This window comes from Sorex fumeus, unplaced genomic scaffold, assembly GCF_029834395.1.
Source record: "Sorex fumeus unplaced genomic scaffold, SorFum_2.1 ptg000128l, whole genome shotgun sequence".
Taxonomy (NCBI): domain Eukaryota; kingdom Metazoa; phylum Chordata; class Mammalia; order Eulipotyphla; family Soricidae; genus Sorex; species Sorex fumeus.
In genome coordinates this window covers 10,070,710-10,092,894 of record NW_026606185.1, presented here as the reverse complement: position 1 = coordinate 10,092,894, position 22,185 = coordinate 10,070,710, and the positions used below count along the sequence as shown (strand labels likewise).

At 45.2% G+C, this 22,185-nt stretch overlaps 1 protein-coding gene across 3 annotated transcripts in view; it reads right to left on the bottom strand.

Annotated features, from left to right (window-relative positions):
- The window catches only part of DDC (dopa decarboxylase), a 100,420-nt gene that overhangs the window by 53,363 nt on the left and 24,872 nt on the right, over nucleotides 1-22,185 (bottom strand). For all 3 annotated transcript variants that reach the window (XM_056137965.1, XM_056137968.1, XM_056137967.1), the window contains exons 2-6: nucleotides 20,877-21,104; nucleotides 18,194-18,307; nucleotides 15,668-15,787; nucleotides 8,060-8,194; nucleotides 6,957-7,100 (exon numbers count right to left, since the gene is read on the bottom strand). In XM_056137965.1, the coding sequence (XP_055993940.1) occupies nucleotides 6,957-7,100; nucleotides 8,060-8,194; nucleotides 15,668-15,787; nucleotides 18,194-18,307; nucleotides 20,877-21,077 (714 nt within the window). In that variant the 5' untranslated portion in view covers nucleotides 21,078-21,104. The remainder of the gene's footprint in view (nucleotides 1-6,956; nucleotides 7,101-8,059; nucleotides 8,195-15,667; nucleotides 15,788-18,193; nucleotides 18,308-20,876; nucleotides 21,105-22,185) is intronic.

Genomic DNA, 22,185 nt, shown 5'->3' with positions numbered 1-22,185 from the left:
CATAATGTTTATTGAAGACAAAGTTGGCAAAACTCTCCATGATATTGAAGCTAATGGTATCTTCAAAGATGTCACGCCACTGGCCGAGCAAGTGAAAACAGAGATAGACAAATGAGACTATCTTAAACTAAGAAGCTTCTGCACCTCAAAAGAAACAGTAACCAAAATACAAAGACAGCCTACAGAATGGAAAAGGATATTCACCAAATACACATCCGACAAGGGGTTGATATCAAGGATATACAAGGTACTGGTTGAACTCCACAAGAAAAAATCACCCAACCCCATCAAAAAATGGGGCAAGGAAATGAACAGAAACTTCCGCAAAGAAGAAATCCGAATGGCAAAAAGGCACATGAGAAAATGCTCTACATCACTAATCATCAGAGAGCTGCAGATCAAAACAGCAATGAGATATCATTTCACAACACAGAGACTGGCCCACATCCACAAGAACAAAAGCAACCGGTACTGGCGCAAATGTGGCAAGAAAGGGACCCTCCTTCACTGCTGGTGGGAATGCCGGCTGGTCCAACCCTTTTGGAAAACAGTGTGGACGATTCTCAAAAAATTAGAATTTGATCTCCCATTTGACCCAGCTATAGCACTCCTGGGAGTATATCCCAGAGAGGCAAAAAGGTATAGTCGAAGTGACATCTGCAATTGTTTGTTCATTGCAGCACTCTTTACAATAGCCAGAATCTGGAAAAAACCTGAGTGCCCAAAACAGATGACTGGTTAAAGAAACTTTGGTACATTTACACAATGTAGTACTATGTAGCTGTTAGAAAAGATGAAGTTATGAAATTTACATACAAGTGGTACTACATGGAAAGTATCATGTTAAGCGAACTGAGGCAGAAAGAGCAGGATAGACACAGAAAGATTGCATTCATCTTGGGAACATAAAGCAACAAAACGGGAGACTAACACCCAGGAATGGCTGAGATTAGTACCAGGAATTTTGCTCCATGACTTGAAGGCCAGCCACATGTGCTAGGTGAAAAGGAAGCTCAGATAGAGAAGAGAGCACCAAATAAAGGGTGTTGTGAGGACCCTCCCAGGGTGGGAGAAGCATGCTAAAAGTAGTCTATAGACCAAACATGATTGCCACTCAATGCCTCTGTTGCAAAACACAGTACCCAAAAGAAGAGAGAGAGAACAAAAGGGAATGCCCTGCCACAGAGGCAGGGTGGGACGGGGGGATGGGGGGGTGGGGGGATGCTGGGACCCGTGGTGGTGGAGGATGGGCACTGGTGGAGGGATGGGTACTTGATCATTGTATAACTGAAACACAAGTGCAAAAATTTATAAGTCTATAACTGTAAAAAAAAATAGATTTGCATGACCCCCTTGGTGTGTTATAAACCTGTTCCTAAGAAAGTCTCAAATTATCTCCTCTGAGTAAAAAAAAGTATGGTATCTCCCATCCTCATGTTTTTATGCAGCACCCAGACTTCTCTACATGGGACTTCACTTGTTTTCTTTTGGGGAATTTGGGGTGGGGTGGGGCACACACCAACAGTGCACATGGGCACATGGGTTTACTCAAAACTCACTCTGAGCAGTGCTCAGAGAACCATATGGGATGCTGGGGATCAACCCAAGTCGGCCACATACAAGGCAAGTGCCTTACCAGTTGTACTATTTCTCCTGTCATTATTGTATTTTCTTGCAGGTTTTCTTTAACTCCAGATTCTCCTCCTCAGTTTTCTTCACAGGCTCCTTTCTCTTTACCCATCGTAAAATGCATCCACCACCCCCACCTCAAACTGCTTCTCTGCTTCCTTTCCCTTGGTTTATAATCCTCCAAGTCCATTGTCCCATAGGGAGATCAAGACTTCCCTGAGACCTGTCCTCCCTGAGATCACTTCTCAGGGAAGTGATTAGTACTCACTTGGATTAAATTTGACTGTTCAGTTAATGTCATCTAGTTCTTGAGGACCCATCATTAGGTAGATGTTGGGCATGTAATAGGCGCTTAATGAACATTTTTGTCAAATGAGTAGATTAATATATGAACATAAATTTTTTCATATTCCATCATGATAAATTTTAAAATATAACTTTTGGGAAAATCTGGGGTCTGTTGCTAAGATCATGCTTAACTTCTGCTGGAAAACTCACTAGTGAAGATCATAAAACCCTCCCCAAACAGTGTCCCAACAAAGTCCTGGTCTGCCCTGAAGAACTCAGAAACATTGTTTCACTTTGAAGTTCTTATAAATACAAGGGTACAAATTAGTAAATAAATAAAATCTGTTTTCTAATATCTCTGAAGAAATTTATAAATTTATAAATATTATTATTTATAAGATAATTTGGGAAGCAAAAATGCACACTTTCCCTGAGCAGTGTTTCAGCAATCATATGATAGGGCATCAAGGGAAGTGCCAGGCGTGGGGAATTTAGAGCCCCTTATGACCTCAGTACAGGTGTTCACACACTGTGGGAGATACATTAAAGTCCAAAATCCTGAGGATTTGGGGTATTGTGCCACCAGCAGGTCAACCTGTACCTGTGAGGCAAGTGCATCAGCAGCCTGATGGTGCCTTCAGACTTCTAGATACCCAAAAATTGTTTCTGTGCCAGACCCCAACCACTTGGGACCAGCTTTACCAAGAAAGTAAACGGCCAAAAGTTAGGTATGGGGGAGACACACCCACAAACCACCTCCAGCTCAGCTATATAATTGGAGGCAAGGCCTCTCTGGTTCCTGATCAAACGGCCATGATCCCAGAGACTCAGAAACAAATCTCAAAACCCAGCAGCTTTTTGCAGAAATGTGCCTGGTCCCTGCAGTAGGTTACCGGCGCCAGGCCACCCCAGGGGGGAAAGGGTGCTGTCCCTGCACCTGCTCCCCCTTGGTGGCTTGGTGGACGCCATCCTCCAGGCGCCATTGGACAGTCAGGGCCCACAGTGATGAGACATGTAGGGCCTCACGGGATGGGGGTGGAGCCAGTCCTCTCCTCCCGGCCCCAACAAGACAGCTTCTCTGGCTCCTGATCAAGCTGCTTAACGGCCATGATCCAAGAGATTCAGAAACAAGTCTTGGAACCCAGTGACTTTAAGCAGAAATGCATCCAGTCTCTGCAGTAGGTTACTGGTGCCAGGCCACCCCAGGTGGAAATAGGTTTCATGCCTTGGCCTGTTCCCCCTGGTGACTTGGTGGCTGCTGTCCTCCAGAGGCCATTGGGCAGTCAGGTTTGGGCCTGCAGTGACGAGACGTGTGAGGCCTCATGGGATGGGGTGGAGCCGGCCCTTTTCTCCCCGCCCCAACGAGACCCCAATTTGCCAGCCACAAACGGACTCTGTGGCTCCTGATCAAGCTGCTTAACGGCCATGATCCCAGAGACTCAGGAACAAGTCTTGAAACCCAGCCACATTTAGCAGAAATCCCTCCAGATTTAATTGTTAAAATTTCAGAATTCCAAAATCACGTGGCCACTACTGCAGCCACACAACATCATATGTTATTCATAATCAGCAATAGTAAACAAATTGTCTACAGTTGCCTTTTCAGCAGATCTGAGTGTTGGGGTAAAATCCCAAATAATAATGGTGGGTCTGGTGTTGAAATATTGAATATAATCAAAGTAGAGAGAGAGTAATGTGGAAATCATCTACCCCACAGGTAGAGGAAGGGTGTGGGATGGGGGGTATACTGCAGTTTTTGGTGGTGGAAAATGGGCACTGGTGAAGGGACAGGTGTTTCATCATTGTATGACTGAGACTTAAACCTGAAAGCTTTGTAACTGCTCTCATTGTGATCCAATAAATAAATTTATATAAAGAAAAAAAAAGTAAGGTGGAGTTCATGCCCAATACAATCATCCTAATCAATGGCTGAATAAATAGCAATACTCCTACATTAAAATAAAAGAAAAAAATTCGAAGGATAAGTAAATTTGGCAACATAGTAGTCCTTGGACACTCAGGAATTAAAACTCTTTGGTCACCATGGCCCAAGACTTGGAACTAGGCACAAAGTACCACTGAAAACACTCAAAATCTACTACCTCAATCATCCCACAGGCCGTTAGAATTTGGTGCCTACCAAAAGAAAACTGTGACTGCACACCCCTGGTCATCATCAAAACCTTATCAGTCATAGTGCATTGGTATAATAGGGCAGCTTCAATTTTGGATATCTGGTTGCAGCACAGGTCCACTCAAGCTCAGTGTCACTCTGCAGCACTGCACAACCAAATATCACCCATGTCTACAGTACTGAGGCACTATAATCACTCTCAGATGTTGGCTAACATAAATTCCCTACTACCTATAAAGGTGAATTTGTTGCTACTGCTATTATTGGGTGCTTGTGACCACAATCCCCAGTCTATGCCCAAGTCTACTAAACTTTGAAACAATTGTCACTTCTAAACCCAGTAATTGAGTCTTGGGTTTGGTTCTTTTGCTGCTATACACCACACAAGCTCAACAGTTGTCCACACAAATTCAGAGACAGATTCACTTCCTAGAATTTGTGACAATGAACCTCTGATTGCTGTCTAGAATGATTTGTGTTGGTTCTTCACCCTTAGATGTTATGAAGAACATGGAATAATAAGAATTAAACAGAGAAATTCACCTATACTAATAGAAGAAGGAAAAGATTTTCATATGCACATCAGAATTTTTAAACTCCAAATTGAGGGGCTGGAGCAATAGCATAGCGGGTTCGATTCCTAGCATCCTGTATGGTCCCCTGATCACTGCCAGGAGTAATTCCTGAATACAGAGCCAGGAGTGACCTCTGTGCATGGCTGGGTGTGACCCAAAAAGCAAAAAACAACAATTTTAAAATAAGGAAACTAATAAAACATAAACTGAATATAAACTTGGAAATTATGAGAGAAAACATGAGAAATATTTTGGTTTTTTTAGTACAGCAGTTGAATTAAAAATATTTAAACAGGTTTCAACAGAACAATGGATAAAGATGAAGACTGAATAAATGAGCTTGAGGATAAGGTAAACTATCAAAAACAGATCAGAAAAAATTAATGTTTTAAAATGAAGAAAATATGAGAGGGACAAACAGAATGATCTTTCTCATATTAAGGATATAAAGAAAAATAACGAATGCCCAAAGAATATGAAAATGAAGAACATTAGAACTGGTATTCAGTAGGAAACATGTCACTTGGGAGTCCAAGGAGTAGGACAAGGAGGGGGCAATGAATCTGATACAGGGAAGCATTTAACCAGGAGGAGGAGGTGGTGCTGAAAGGTGGTAAAGTGTTACACGTGAAAGCTTATCTGCAACCATACTATAAACCACAGAGCAAAAACTTCTTTTAAAAACAATGTCCATCGATTCTCAAAAAATTCGAAATTGAACTCCCATTTGACCCAGCAATACCACTCCTGGGAATATATCCCAGAGAGGCAAAAAAGTATAGTCGAAGTGACATCTGCAATTGTTTGTTCATTGCAACACTCTTTACAATAGCCAGAATCTGGAAGTAAGCTGAGTGCCCAAGAACAGATGACTGGTTAAAGAAACTTTGGTACATTTACACAATGGAGTACTATGTTAGAAAAGACGAAGTCATGAAATTTACATACAAGTGGTACTACATGGAAAGTATCATGTTAAGCGAAATGAGTCAGAAAGAGAGGGATAGACATAAAACGATTGCATTCATCTGGGGAACATAAAGGAGAATAACAATCAAGAATGGCCGAGATTAGTAACAGGAATTTTGCTCCATGGCTTGGAGGCCAGCAACACATGCTAGGGGAAAAGGGAGCTCAGATAGAGAAGGGAGCACCAAATAAAGGGTGTTGGGAGAATCCTCCCAGGATGGGAGAAGCATGCTGAAAGTAGACTATAGACCAAGCATGATTGCCACTCATTGCCTCTTTTGCAAACCACAACACCCAATAGGAGAGAGAACAAAAGGGAATGCCCTGCCACAGAGGCAGAGTGGGATGGGGGTGGGGGGTGGGGGGTGGGGGGTGGGAGGGATACTGGGATCCATGGTGGTGGGAAATGGGCACTGGTGGAGGGATGGGTATTTGATCATTGTATAATTGAAACTCAAGCACAAAAAATTTGTAAGTCTACAACTGTACCTCATGGTGTCTCACTAATAAAAATTAAAAATAAATAAATAAATATTTAACCCTAAATAAATAAAAACGATGTCCATTATGGTGGAGCAAGCACCCATCCAAACAAAGCCTCAGCAGCCACTCACTCCTACATTCCAGAATCGCTGCAGTACCCCTGGTCAAACTCCATCACCTAAGGACTGAGCCTAACAGAGAAATTAACCAGCTGAAAACTCAGATACACGAGTCCCTGTAACTGAAAATTCCAGGATTTTTTGTAATCAGAATGGGCTACTTCCCACACCGATCTTTGCTTCTGGAAGCCCTGGAAGTCATGACATATCCCAAAGCCACCACTTACTGTACTGCCCAGTTAAATATTCTGTATTTCCTAGAGCAACATCTCCAAATTCTACAACACTGACAACCCAGTAGTAGCACACCAGGTTGGATGGGATGTAATGTAGAAGCCAATCAATCACCACTAACAAAAATATTAACACAGAAGGCTTAATTTGTAACATCTTAGTAATCCTTTATACAAAGACTTAATGTCTCTTCTGTGAGATACACTATTTTCATTAATTTTCTCCTAAGGAAATATTTTTGATCATTTTGTGAGCCATTTATTAGTACTAATACCTGTAACTATCATTATGAACAACTTTGTAAACCACAGTGTTTAAATAAAGTGTGTATGAGGTGGTGATGGGTATTTTACACATGTAGTCCTTTCCTGGGCTGGAGACTTCCTCTAAGTGAGGCAAGACTGGCACATTAGGTTTACCTAATGGTTCACCACATGAGAAGAGTTCCAGCACCTGGTCTACCACCCAGCAGACATGAGCATCTGGATCTACACAGTTGTGTGCAACTAGTACAGAAGAACTTACAAAGAAAGGAATCAGGCCAGCAGCCTTGTCTCTCTCGACAGCCTCCCTCAGCGCAGAGGAGCGCATAGCAAACTTGTCATCTGAAGGGACAGTCTTTAACTTCACTCCACCAATTAATCCAGCTCTTTCCACTGAGGAATGTGCCTGGGGAGAGAGGGATGTTAGAGTCACAAATACTGTTCCACTTAGCCATCCAGACCCTGCAGAAGGCGTCCACTGCTTCAACCTCAGAAAACAGATGCTCAGAAGAAAAATCTTTCTAACTCAAAGAGTCAAAGTGCCAATTATTGGACAAACAAGATATATGATCTATATTAAATTATATGATTAAACTATAAAAAAGAAAACTATTGCCATTTGCACCAAAATTGAAGGAACTTGGAGCATTATGTGAAACTAGTAATCTAAGTATAAAAGTGTTGAATACTATAGACTGTATGTGTAATGTAAGAAAGCAAAGTTGATGAATGAACAAAAAAAGTAAGAAAAAGTTATTGAGTATTGAAAACAAACTGCAGTTACCAGCAGATGGAGATGGTGGGTGGTAGAAAAAGGGTAAGGGGTCCAAGAAAACTCTTGTGTGATGAAAGAAGCCAATAGCCTGGACCCATCCTGAATGACAGACTTGTCATTTCTTAGGGATTTTCAAAAACAACGACTCTCTTCAAAGTCACATCCCTCTGGTCTAAACACACCATTGCTATTTCTTGCTTTCTTGCTTGACTCTCCTCATGGCTATTGAATTTTCTAGTGAGAAGCACAGGCTTGGAGTCTTAGGAGCTCGTGTGAACACTAGGTTCCTGCTTTTCCCTTGTGTCTCTGAAAGAGGTGAGCCCCTATTAATGCATATTCTGAGCTCAAGTGTGGGTGTGTTTGGAGGCTGAGAACCGCCTCCCCAGACTGGCTAACTCTTTCCTTTTCAACTTGAAGAAAGTTGAGAATTCCCACCACACTGAATATTTTCACTTACTGCAGAAAATGACTGTTCAGTGACTCCTAAAGATGTGTGCTTGGATTTGCAATGACACAACATAGTTCCATTAGGGATTTGATTTGCTCCAATATGAACCAGACATTCATATCTGAGGCCTGGCCCCACTCACCTGATCTGATGAATAGGCCACCAGCTTCTCCATGATGGCCCCTGCTGTCAGCTCTGGCGAGGCGGCCTGCAGGCGGCGTATCACTTTGGTCCGAGCAGCCAGCAGGGCCACCAAAGTGGCTTCACTGGCACTTCCCTAAATCAAAGAAAGGAGTGAGTGAGCTCCACCATCAAACAGAGGAGTCAGCATTGAAACTAGATGGAGGCAGTTTCCTGCATTGTCATATTCTTCTTAAAGGATGAATCTGAAACTGTAAACATCTGAATCCCTTTGATGCCCCTTTAGCGCTCATGATTATTTTAGCATTATTTGGTCTATTTTAGGTAATATGCAGGATTTCTGAATACTTAGTGTGTATCAGGCACTGTAAGATCTTCTTCATACACATTTTCTATTCAATTTTCAGAGTTTGACCTAGAAGCTACTATTCCTACATCAGAGGAGAAAGGGTTCCTGTATACCAGCACCTAAGCCCAGCATTATGTGCAAAACTACTTGGACAGAGAAATATATCTTTAGGGGAGTACTGACCTTGAGACACAGAAATTGCCTTTGAATATTTCCATTCATCACTAAAATTAAGGATTTCTCCCTGTGTTCTCCTTAAATTTATATGATAAAGCCCTAATTCCAATATCTCTAAATGTAATTGTAATAAGAGATGACATTTTTAAAGTAATTAAGTTAAAATGTGGTCTGAAAGTAGTTTCTATCCCATTCTGATTGGTATCCTTATAAGAAAAAATTTTAAAAATACTTATGTACACACAATATCAGAAAGGCTGTGTGAGGGTATAAAAAGAAAGTGGTCAGGAGGGTACTCAAGAGAAACCAATCCTGTCTGCACTTTAATCTTAGATTTCCAGCATCTGGATGCAAGAAAAAATTAATTTATTTTTTCTAGTAATTATACCTTCTAGTAGTATTTATACCTTATACTGTGGTATTTTATTACTGCAGCCCTGACAAATACATATAACGAATGTTAACAAAGTAGGCATTCTTGGCAAATAGCTTAATTAGTTTTGTAAGGTACTAAAAAGGAGTGCAAAATTCATTCCTCTGGAGTTTGGAGTGGGAGAAAGTATGCAAATTCAGGAGTTACTCTATTACTCATTAAATCTGCAAAATAATCCTACTGTAAAACTGTACCATCATTTGGTGGGAAAATGTTTGTTCAGAGAAGTTAACTGACTTGCCCCACATCTGCAGTCAGTAAGCAGTCTAGATAGGAGAGAGCACTTCTCTGGTGGCAAACTTGCATGCTTACAAAGCTACTTCCCTTTTCTCCTGCTCTAATGACTGAGATGCTAGTAAATCCTGTGTGAGACATTCCACTAACTGAGTATTATTTACATTAGAAATAAAAAATAAAGGAAGGTGGATTTTGTTGTTAACAAGAGACTTAAGATTTAGAGGTTTATAAAAAAAATACTATAAAATAATTAGAGGTCAACCTACTTTATTTCATTCTCTTTTCATTGATCCTAATTTTACCATTTATTTTACCATTTTAAATAGAATGGAACAAACAGGGTTGAGAGACTGTCTGAGTTCATCATGTCAACTAAGACCATCCATGCTAACTCACAGTTCCAGAAGGCCAAATCTAATTCCCCGTTGGACATGGGAGTTTCCCAGTGGACGAATCCACAACGAAATTGACCACATCATATTCAATCAATGGTTTTGCCTGACTGATGTCACTGCTGTCCCCAAATTCCAAACGGGATCATACCACCATCTCCTTCGTGCAAAATTCTACTTCACGGAGTGGGGAGAAAGGGCTGCAAAGTTTAAGAAGAGAACTCCCAGAACAACCACCAACTGGGAGCTCTTTGGTACTATTGTGGCAACATGGGAAGATGCTGTCATTGACAACATTGATAAAGAATATGATTGACTGGTTCAGCACCTCCACGATTGTGCGAGGAATCCCAAGAGAGAGATAGCCACAAAAAGACACCTGTCTTCAAAAACTCTCAAGCTCATTCGCCAACGTGGCTTGGCGCGAGCCTTGGACAACCACAAGAAAATGTCTGAGCTCGCAAAGCAGCACAGAGCAATAAAGGAAGACTTCAAAGAGAGAAGAGCAACAGTGTTGGCTGATGTGGCAGAAGCCAGGCAAAGCACTTGCAACGCCCACCTGTCCTTCGCCAACTACAAGACCAAGATGACTGCCCTCCGACATCCTGATGGATCTATCACATCTTCCAGAAGGGCAATGGAGAAGATTATCCATGACTTCTACTCGGATCTCTTCCATAGCCATGTCCACCTGCCCACATACCAAATTCCGCAGGATGGATATGTCATTCCCAACACACCATTTCATCGGTAAAGAAGCGAACAGCACCCTGCCCAGACAAGGTCAGACTGGAACACCTGAAGAACCTGCCATCAGTACTCATCAATACACTGGCTCGACTCTTCATACACTACCTGTCTGAATGCAAGGTTCCATCCCAGTGGAAAACCAGCAGGACTGTTCTACTATACAAGAAGGGAGACATCCATGACATTGGCAACTATTGCCTGATCTGCCTGTTGTCTGTCATCTACAAGCTGTTCACTCGAATCATCCTGAATAGGATTGGCAGAACACTAGATGAAGGTCAACCATGCAAGCAAGCCGGTTTCTGAAAAGGATTCAGCACGATCAACCATATCCACACAGTAACCAAGATCTTTGAGGTTTCTCGGGAGTTCAAGATGTTGCTCTGTCTAACGTTCATTGATTTAAAGAAGGCCTTTGATTCTATTGAGACAGAAGTAGTCATCAAAGCCTTAGCCAAACAGAGTGTTCAAACTCAATACATCAGGATCCTCTGTGAGCTGTATTACCGATTCACTACCAGGATCTCACCATTCTACAAGGAAGTGATCATCCACGTCAAGAGAGGGGTTCGGCAAGGTGATACCATTTCACTGAAACTCTTCAGTGCCACTCTCGAGACCGTCATTCAACGACTGGAATGGGAAAGAATGGGAGTGAAGATAGACAGTTGGCAACTACACCACTTCCGCTTCACTGATGACATTGTTTTAATAACACCAAACATCAGCCAAGTGGCACAAATGCTGGCCAACTTTGACAGTGAGTGTGGAAAGGTCAACTGCAGCTGAACTCATAAAGACAATGTTCATGAGAAATGGTCTCTTTCCTGACATTCCATTCGCTCTCAACGGAACAAACATCTCTGAATGCAAAAGTTATGTGTATCTAGGTCGAGAACTCAACATGACTAATGACCTGGAACCTGAGTTGCGCAGGAGGAAGAGAGTGGCATGGAATGCCTTCAAGAGCATCGAAGAAATAGCTAAGAGGATGAAGAAACTCCAGCTCCGGGCACATCTCTTCGATTCCACTGTTCTTCCTGCATTAACATACGCCTCAGAGACCTGGGCCCTATGAAAACAGGATAAGAACGCTATTTGGGTCTCCCAAAGAGGAATCGAAAGAGCTATGCTTGGAGTATCACGCTTCACTCAAGTGAGAGAAGGAATCCGGAATTCCGACCTCTGTTGACGATCAAGAATCAGGGATGCTGTCTTATTTGTCAAGGCATCAAAAATCAGATGTGCTGAACAAGTAATGAGATTTGAGACAACCGCTGGACTAAAGCCATTACTGACTGGATTCCACAGGATGTCAAAAGATCGTGTGGCCGCCCACCTACGAGATGGTCAAATTTCTTTGTCAAGACCTTGAACAATTGGTTTGAGGCTCTTCGTGTTCCTGGAGTGAGAGATGCCGTTGGGCTACACTGGTATGCGACAGGGTCAAATGGAGACATTACTGGTGCCCACTTGAGCAAATTGATGAGTAACGGGATGTCAAGTGATCAAGTGATTTTACCATTTTAATGCTTTTCTGGTAAACCAACTCATATATTTTGGTGAAAGGGGCAGAATTAAAGATAAATTCATAGTTCTGTTGCCATGGTTCATCAACTCAAACAAATAAACACCGTCCTCCCATTGTTCATCGATTTGTTCAAGCAGGCCCAGTAACGTCTCCATTTTGAGACTTGTTGTTACTGTGTTTGGCATATTGAATACGTCAAGGGTAGCTTGCCAGACTTTGCTGTGCGGGCGAGATACTCTAGGTAGCTTGTGGGGCTCTTCAAGAGGGGTGGAGAAATTGAACCCGGCTCTGCCAGACTGGCTGCGCACAAGGCAAATGCCCTACCGCTGTGCTATCGCACTCAAATACACACATTTATAATCTTGCTTAAGCTTCTAAAATGAGCTTTACATTCATTTAACAATGATTTTGGATTTAGCTTGGGGTCACGTGATTTTGGTTATGGTAGAGCTGATGTAATCATGCTGTGTCTCCTATGTTGCATGTGTGCTATGCATCTGTCAGCGGCTTCATTCTTTCTCTTTAAAGTAGAGCAGCAACAATAATCCAGTGAAGGGTATTGATGTAGGCAGGCAGATAGGGAAGGTCCCCTCCTCAGGTGATGGCAGTAAATTTCCTAGGAAATAATAGCTCTGAAGTTGTGAAAGCCAACCTTGCAGAAAACAGGAACTAAAAGGCCTGATAAGACCCTTACCTGGTACCAGCAACAGATCCAGAAAAGTTCCAGCAGAAACAAAAGGTCAGGAAAGGAACTTCAAAGAAGACCACCACCACTCCCAACCCTACACCCCTTGACAATCTCCTTAGCAATGGACTTTTACCTAGGAAGAAGACCCATATGGAGGCAGGTTGGAAAAACCCTATAAAAGTCACCATGAACAAAGGAAGGGTGGGCATATGCTGCCTGAATCTATATGCTGCTTATGACCATATGGCCAAGCACATGTGACTCTCCAGCATATGTGTCACCTGCATCTCCTCTCTTGAGATGTGTGCTTTCATGGTCTCATGACTAATGTTGGGATGTGTGTACGGGCTATTTCCGTCCTTGCAGAAGCCCAGGTTCTCTCCTGAGCACATTATTCTCCACTCTCTCCCATTTTTTTCTCCCTCCTTCCCTTCAAAACCTCCATATAAAATCTATTTTACTTCACTGCTTGTCTACTCTCCTGGTGGTGAGGACTATATGGGATGCTGGGGATCGAATCCAAGTTGGCTGCTTGTGAGGCAAGTGCCTTACCTGCTGTGCTATGGCTCCAGCCCCAGAATAAGGATTTGTTTGATAGCCACACTCAGCGATGCTCAGGGCTTACTTCTGGCTCTGCACTCAGGGATAGCTCCTGGCAGGGTTTTGGGGACCATATAGAATATCAGGGATTGAACCTGAGTCAGTCACATGCAAGGCTGCTGCATTACTGCCCACTTTTTAATTTTATTTTTGCTTTTTGAGTCACGCCCTGAGATGCTCCAAGGTTACTCCTGGCTCTGCACTCAGGAATTGCTCCTGGCATTGCTTGGGGGGACCATATGGGATGCCAGGGGCTCAATCAATGAACCTAGGTCGGCTGCATGTAAGGCAAACACCATCCCCGCTGTACTATCGCTCCAGCTCCAATACATTTATTTGTTTATTTTGAGTCAGAAGTGACTCTGGGCATTTATCGAAGGCTTGAACACCACCACCATCACCACCATCACCAGCCCCTCAAAAGTGAATGGGCCAGAGAGAGAATATGGCATTTACCTTACATCAAGGGCTGGAGCGATAGCACAATGGGTAGCACGTTTTGCCTTGCACGCAGCTGACCCGGGTTCAATTCCTCCAGCCCTCTGGGAGAGCCCAGCAAGCTACCGAGAGTTATCTCACCCACATGGAAAAGCCTGGCAAGCTACCCATGATGTATTCAATATGCCAAACACAGTAACAAGTCTCACAACGGAGACATTACTGGGCCTGCTCTAACAAATCAATGAACAACAGGAGGACAGTGCTACAGGACAGTACTTGTCTACTCTTGAAATTCTTTTCTGCAAGATGAAACAAGACCCCAGAAAACCAGGGTTCCAAGTGGCAGTGACAGTCTTTCTCCTCTCTGCTTCACATAAGCCACCTGTGGGGCTCACCAACATCAGTATCATGCTGAGTGAAATAAGGTAGATGCAGAAGGACAAAAAAAGGATGATCACACTTATCTGTGGTAGATAGATGAACAAGAGGGACGGAAAATATGAATCGATAATAAACCTGAGACTGGGACCTCAGAGACCCTAGAGTGCTGGGTTAAGGGAGAAGTGGGGGATCTGCGGAGGGTTGCAGCACATGGGAGGTGCTGAGGGGAAACCATAACCATCAACAAATAATGGGGGCAGAGGTGGGAAGGTGAGCACTGGAGAGGAGTGGACAGAGGGCAGCGGTAAGAGTCCAGGGCTCTTTGGTGGGGGGGGGCAGTATATTTGGGCATCAATACAAGAAACTTGGGAAAAACAAGATATTCAGAAAAGGTAAATTTGCTGATTCTGAGAGTTTGCTTTCTCAGCCATCATTCATGTAGGCGCGTCTATTCCTCTCAAACACCTGCTCTCTGAGACCCAGGCTCCTGCCGCCACCCCCACCCAAGTCCCCTCATACACACAAACACCCATTCTTCTCTGAGTCACACTCAGACTAATGGCTGTGAATCACCACCCTAATTTATTATGGGTTTTCTTTGGGGCTTTTTCTAAGCCCTGAAAAAAAGCTCTCATTCTTCAGTCACAAAAGCAGTCTTTTGGGGAAAAAAAGTGCCTAATGAAATGAATTGTCTGTTGAGCATGCAGAACTCAGTGGCTTGAAGCAGCGTCCGTGGCTTGCGTGAGTGGAACATGAGGACAGTGGACTTCCTCTGGGAAGGGAGACGAGCCTAGGCACATAGGGCCTGGGTGCTCATGTTCAGAGCAGAACCAGCACCTTCCGCTTTATTGAACAGACAAAGGTTGCCATGGTGAGCCCATTGAGAGGGAGGAGGAGACCGATTCTGTGACCAGAAATGTCTTTTCATTTCCTGGGTTTTCAAGTGTCACACCAGACAGAGTGAGAAATTGGCTTTTCTTCCATGAGAGCTTTTAAACCCAATTAAGAGACCATTTTCACAGCCCTGTTTGTCCAACTCAAAGAGCAATTTGCCATTTGACTTAATTGTCCCTGTGCCTGACGCCCAGGAACTGTCATTAGGGCCCTGAGGCTCTGCATCTGCCATCTCAGCCCCGAGGCTGTAACCCATCAGGTGCTCTTGGTGTCTCACACTTTGTCGCTTTGTTGCTGAGAAGACTACCTTCCTGTCCCAGAGCTCCTCACATCCGGGCCCCTCCTCACAGCTCTGTTCTTCCTTTCTCTTACATTTTCTCTTGCTCTTTTGACAAAGGTCTCTTGCTCTGACGGCAGCCAGACAGTGCTTCTGTAAGATCAGGAGCCTGGGAAGGCGCCTAACCTCATCCCAGATAAGGTTCCACTACCACAGCTCGTCCCTCGAGTTTGGAGGCTGTGGCAAGGCTGCAGAAGGTAGCAAGTCAATTCCTGAGGTAGTGTGTAGGTGACACTCTGGGCTCTCAGCCACATCCTCCCAGGACTATTCCTATGGACACAGCTAATTACTCTGCTTTCTTGTTCTGCAGAGGAACCAAGAGACTGCATTCAGACCTCTTTTGATGCCGGCTGTTGCAAGGAAGAAGAACCCTGGGCTGCCCAGGCCTTCTTGCCTTACCTGAATCACTCCACCTCCTTCTCCAGCTTTCCCAGCTAAAAATTCCTCCGGCAGCTGCAGCATCTTTCCCAGCCAGTCCATCATCACAGTCTCCAGCTCTGTGCAGGCTGGACTTGCAGCCTATGATGAAAGGAGCGAGTTTAGGAACCAACCACATGCTACCTACCCTAGCAGCCTACACTTGAGAGAAAAAAGCCATCTCCGAAGGTCTGTTTCTGTGGTGAAGGAGACACAAGCTCTCCCATCACAGCATTCAAGAAACAGAGGCAGCAGTAGGAGCTACACCCACCCACAGGGCACAACACAGAGCATCCACACCCTGGAAGACCTAAGGCATTTCAGTGGGGACAGAAAGTAGCAAAGAACTTGGAGCATGTGAGATTCCCTTCTCCTCTGACCCAGGGCACAAAGGAGCAACCAGCGGCTTGAGGAGTTCCTGTATGAGGGCAGCCTCGCTGGTGCTCCGACATAGGCCTCCCTCTATGACTCGGGAGGCTGCCATCTGGGCATCGGAAAGATGCTGCGTTTCCTCCCAGCCTGCTACCCTTAAGGGGCCTGAGCAGGGGCCAGAACCTTTCAGCTGGAGGCCCCTTTGAGAGCTGACCAAAGGTACGTTCTTCCTGCTCTGTGCTTTGACTGTCAGGTCCATGGAGGGCTCAAGCATGCATCTGTGCAGGGATGCCAAGACACTCATCCCCTGTAGACAGAGCTTGGACCAGTGCCAGGCTCTTGGGGTCTGCAGCTCTTTGATCCTCAGGGAGTCCTCAGCAGCCCTGCAGGCCGGCTGACCCCATGGGCCTTCGGAAGGGCTGCAGAGGCAGGCTCTCCCTTCAGAAGCCTCACAGCCAAGGGCCAGAGGGGATGCAGCTCTGGAGAAGAGAGGCTGGTTCTGGGCATTCTAGGAAATCTGACGCTCACACTCACTGTGTGGGCGCAGAGCTGGGGGTTGGGAAACTGAAAAGCCCGATTCTCTGCTTTCCTCTGCTGGCACAGACACCCGGTACAAACATCCCTCACCTCCACCTGTCTTGTGCCTGTAGCATTTTTGTGCCTGCACTTGTGTCCAGTAGGGGATGCTCTAGCATCCCCCCTCCGCCCCCACACTCTCCTGTACCTGTGTCCAGTGAAGGATGGCTGGAGTATGCCCCCCTCCTCATTCTCTCCTGCACCTCCTGCGTTCAGCAGGGGATGGCCCAATCATGCCCCTCCACACTCTCTCCTGCACTTACCTCCAGCAGGGGAAGACCCAAGCATGCCCCTCCCACTCTCTTTTGCACTTGGCGTCCAGTGGGACAACCCCAAGCATGCCCCCATTCCCCAACTCTCTCTAACTCCTTCTCATGGCTCTTCAAGCTGATTTGTCTTTCCAAAGACTGAAACTGTCTCTACTGTCTGAGCTGACCATCACTGTGGCTGGGCCCACACCCCCTTGTCTCAGTCAAACCCACTCAGAAGAAGTGGGTTTTAGACAGCATGGATTCCCTGGGATTCTGCATGTAAAACTCTCTGCACTTCCTCTTCTGATCCTACAGGACAGGCTGCTGATTTGCCATGAGCTCCATCCAGAGAGGACTCAAACCCTCAACTCCAGGTGGACTTACAGAGGTACTCAAAAGGCCAGGGGACTCTCTGTGCAGGTCAGCTCATGGCACTCTCAGTAGGAAATCAAGGGCTTTCTCACCGCTAGGCAGTGGGACACGAGAACCTTGTCTTGACCAATCCCATTCTGACAAAAAGCCCTGTACTTCCTGTCAGAAATCAAGGTCTCCACAGCCATGGGGACAACAAGGCACCCCTCTAAGCCTGAGAGAAACCAGTCTGTCCCCAGAAAGAACAGACACCAGATGATAAATGTCAAGTTCCCCTGAAGCGACAGGGTGACTTGAGCAGCTGACCTAAATGAGATCCTCTGTAAGAGCTCATCAAGGACAATGCGCTTCAGCTGGAGCTGCACTCAGCAGCAGGAACCGGAAGGTCACTGAGGCCACACAGGTCATTCTTGCTGTTTCCGCAGTGGGTAGACAGTATCCGATAGAGAAGCAGCTCAGCCACTGTAGCAAAATCTGTGGCTGCTCACAGTGAGTCCTTCTGGAGTTGCTAGCCGCAACTTTCCTCCTACAATTCCTGACACACATGCCCCTTCCCAAACCAACAGGGGTCAATGCAGCAGGCAGCATGAAGAGGCCACAGTGGGTGGCAAGCTCAGGCCTCTCAGCGGGCTGATCCATTCAGTTCCAAGGCACAGGGTGCTAACTTTGGGGTCATGACTGGTTTCATTCAGGCTAAGTGCTTCTAATAAAACAATATCACAGCAGGATTGCCTTGGGATGTTTGCACTTTTTCAAACAACACGTTATATTTCCCACAATTTTAAATGTTAATTCCCTTATGAGACACATCTCCAGGGCTGAATTCGCCTTTTATCCATGTGGCACTGTCCCTAGCTCACATCCTATGAAGAGAGGTACTATGTCCCCATCAAGGGCACCCAGGCCCCTCCGCCCCCCAGCCCCCGCCAATACTCACCCAGGAGAAGCCAATGCAGCCAATAGCCCCGCACAGCATGTCTGCAAGCATGGCCGGGTAGGAACTGGCCGTGGGAAAGTAAGCAAAGAAGTAGGGGCTGTGCCAGTGGGTCACCTGTGAAGAGAGGGAGAAGTTGCCAGAGTTCTAGGAAAGCCAATTCTTACTTCTGACAAAACAGTTACGTGTGTAAAGAACAATGTTGAAGATACTTCCCCTCCTGGTGGGAGGGTGTCCAGGGGGGTTGTTCTTTCTCCACAATGGTCATAAGTACTCATTTCAGGCCGAGGGGGCTGGACAGTCTCACCCACTGTCTCCCTTCACACTGCACCATGCCCTCCTGCTGGGAGCTACGTGTGTATTGAACCTCCTATCTAGCATGACAGACACCAAGCTCCTGGCCACCTCGGCACCACTAGCCTCTCTCAGAGCTCCTGCCTCATGATCTTTAGCGGCTGGAGAAATGTTCTGCCCTTAGTCATGTTCTCAGTATGAGGCAGAATGCAAAATTTAATTCCTGGAGAACCTAATTACTGAAGCTTGATGATCTGGGATCTTAGAGATAGTGTAGGGGTGAGGCACTTGCCATGCATGTGGCCAACCCTGGACAGAATTCCTGGCACCATCAGAGCCCCCTGAGCACTCCAGAAGTTACTTCAGAGCTAGGAATAGACCCTGAGCACCACCATGGAGTAATCCCCTAAAATTTCATTGTTTAAGAAGAGACCCACATATTTTGAAGGGTTCCCTATAGCCCAAAGTACTGATGCAATCAGCAGGATTTATGAGCTCCTGGGGCACCACTGCAGGCATAGCCAATACTGAGAGCAAGGGCAGGGAAGGCCCTTTAGAAAACACGGATACTCACAGATGCTGCTGGCGCCCCAGAAATAGAGAGGTGCACATGTGTTAGCGTCCCAGGGAGGTCTGTGGAGGTGTGGGGTGGGGGTGGGAGAGAGGCAGTTGAGGGTTAGGTAAAAGACAGCTGCTATCTCAGCAAGGTGGTGGGACACAGAAGGTGAGGGCCAGGTAGAGACTAGAAGGCTACATAAAGCAGCCAGTGGTAGGGTCAAGGCAATTAGGAAGGATATGCTCAGGATGCAGAGTGTAGACACTCTGAGAGGGGCCTGAAAAGCATTGTGTTTATCATGAGAAGCAAGATAACTTTTGGGTCAAATACTAAAGAATGACCTACAATGTTAATACATTCCTCTTTATGCAAATGCTCCCATACAGCAATTTCCCACATTTCCATGGAGAAAGGGGCCCACAGTAATGAGTGTTCTGTGAATCTGCTCCTCCTCTCGCCTCAGGCACAGGGTTGCCTGACCCTCTTGCAAGGACCTGTACACAAGAGCAGATTCTGCTCCTGTTCTGTAGGTGCCCAAGAGCTTTCCTACCTTCTCTCTGCTCAGAGACCCCCCTGAACTCCCTGCCCAAGGGCTCCCCACCTCAGACACCCTCCCCAAGGGGCTCCTGACTCAGACACCTTGACCAAACTGGGCAATTCCCAGCACTGCTCTGAATCTAATAGAGTGAGAAGATTGTCAGTTCTGACCTAGACATAAGGTCTGTCTCCTTAGATTCACATCTAACCCTTGCCTTCTGATCTAGTGTTGTTTGAAGTCGGGCATTTGGCAGGAAGTTAAGAGGTCTGAGGGCCAGAGACTCTACAGGAAGATCAGACTCTGGAAGAAGAGTGGAGTAGCATCTTCTAATAGACCAGGGGAGAATCCCCACTAGAGGCTCATCTACAAGCCCCTGATTTTGGGTGAGGAGTTTCTGTTGTCTTGGTGAGGCAGCCTGTGGCATCCTTCAGGCAGGCAGAGCAGACAGGGTACCAGAAATCCTGACATTTAGCCACACCTGCCTCAAGAGGGGTTGGTATTGCATGGCAGAGTGTGTTTGTAGAGCCTCGAAGATAACCAGAAGCTTTTCCTCTCTTAGAGAAAATGTCAAGGGAAACTCTCCAGGGAAGGCAGAATGGCAATAACCTGGTGAGAAATCCCTGAATTGTGCAACTGACCAGTGAGGTCTGCCCTGCGCAGTGGCTCTGACCTGGATCCCAGGTCACAAACTTTCAAACTTTCAGGCATTCTGTTAGAAAAAAGAGGGCAAAAACCAAAAACAGAAAGGAAAAAAAAGAGGCAATGAGATTAGAACACAAGATCTCTCCCCACCCCAATAAGGCACATGCTTTTCAGTGAATTTCTTGCAGTGTAAACAATAACTGTAGCAAGTTTCCTTTGAAAGAGAATTATCTACCCCACTTCACCCACCACCTGCCCTCCCCAGGGGCTGTCTCTGAAGAAGACTTCTCCCAGGCTCCTCAGTGTCCCAAATGCTGAGCTGCTCCTCACTGGTCTCAGAGACCTGCTTCAAGGGGAACCTGCAGGTAGCAACTGTACAACAACCTGCTTTCAAGTCAAATAAATTTTCAGGGAAAGCCTCTTATCCCTCGGAGCCATACCTCATAGGCTGAAAACTGGCTCCGTTGCTTACTAACCATGACTTATCCGCTCTGATTTAGCAACTTACCCTCTCGAGATCTCAGTTTCCTCTTCTGTACAATGGAAATTATATTAATTTCACCCAATGTGTTGTCCTGAGAACTGAAATGTCCAGTGCTCAGTAGGTGCCACATTCACCTCAGCCCTCCCGGTCTCCAACCAGAATGCAGACTCACCCCGGGCATGATTATCTTCTCCACATCCTTAATGATATCCTCAAATGTGTCAGGCTCCTGGGGGGCAGAGGCAGGAATCAGGGGCCGCAAGTAGCCAGGCTCCACATCAGGGTACACCTGGCGCTCCTCAATGCCCTCCATGTAGTCAGCCACATAGTCAACCATCTCCTTCCCTCTCCTTCGGAACTCACTTGCATTCATGGTGACCGGGCTTTGTCAAAGAGAGAGCTGCATAGAATGAGAAAAAAACAGACCATCTGGGATATATGGCAGCCTCGGACATGACGTGGGGTTATGCCCATTTCAGAGCTTTCTGGAAGGCAAAAAGCCAAAATTACAGACATATGCAAAACACACAACAGTCACAAAATAAATGCACAATAAATGCTAGTTTATTCACACAAATTCATATTTTGCACTGTTTTATAATAAACTGTTTAAAGGAATGCTAGTTTATTGACACAAATTCATATTTACATTTTGCACTGTTTTATAATAAACTGTTTAAAGGAAAGCACTTTCACCTTGTTTTTTTTTTTTAAACACTTTCTTGCTGTTACATATGCGGAATTGGAGAGTATCATGCTGAATGAATTCAGTCAGGAGAGGGACTCATTCAGAATGACCTCTCTCAAATATGGGATATAAAGAAGCAAAGCAAGGGAATGAAGTGATCCAAAGCAACAGAATCTCTGAACTGGTCTGCAGAACTCAGCTTACCACAGTGGAGAAACAGGGAGGAAGAGGGGAGAGGGAGCGTGAGGAGAGATCCTGAGACAATGGTGGAGGAAAATGGACATGGTGGGAGGGAATGCTGAAAGTTTGGAGTCTTTTCATTGACAGCAGTGCAAATTAAAAAATAAAATAAAAAAATTTTACAGAGATAGTTTAATGTTTGAAATAACACGGCTAAATATATTTCTAGAACTATTTTTATATTAAATTATTCTCTCAGAGGGAACTATAAATACGTGCATTTTGCCATATAATCACCAATACAGGGTTTGAGTGATGATTTTAAGCTTTGTCGGCTGAAAGGCATTAATGATTCCATTCAACTTAACTTAAATCTCTTTGCCATTTTGATTTTTTTCTTTATCTTTTGTTTTTGTTTTTTGGCCACACCCAGCAATGCTCAGTAATGCTCCTGGAAGTCCTCGGGAGATAATGAGGGATGCCAGGGCTTGATCCATGGTTGGCTGCATATAAGCACCCTACCTGCTGTACTAAAAATCCCCAGACTCCTGATTTTTCCTTTGATGAATTGTTTGTTCACTTCACTTATTTCCACTAAGGTCTTAGATATTTT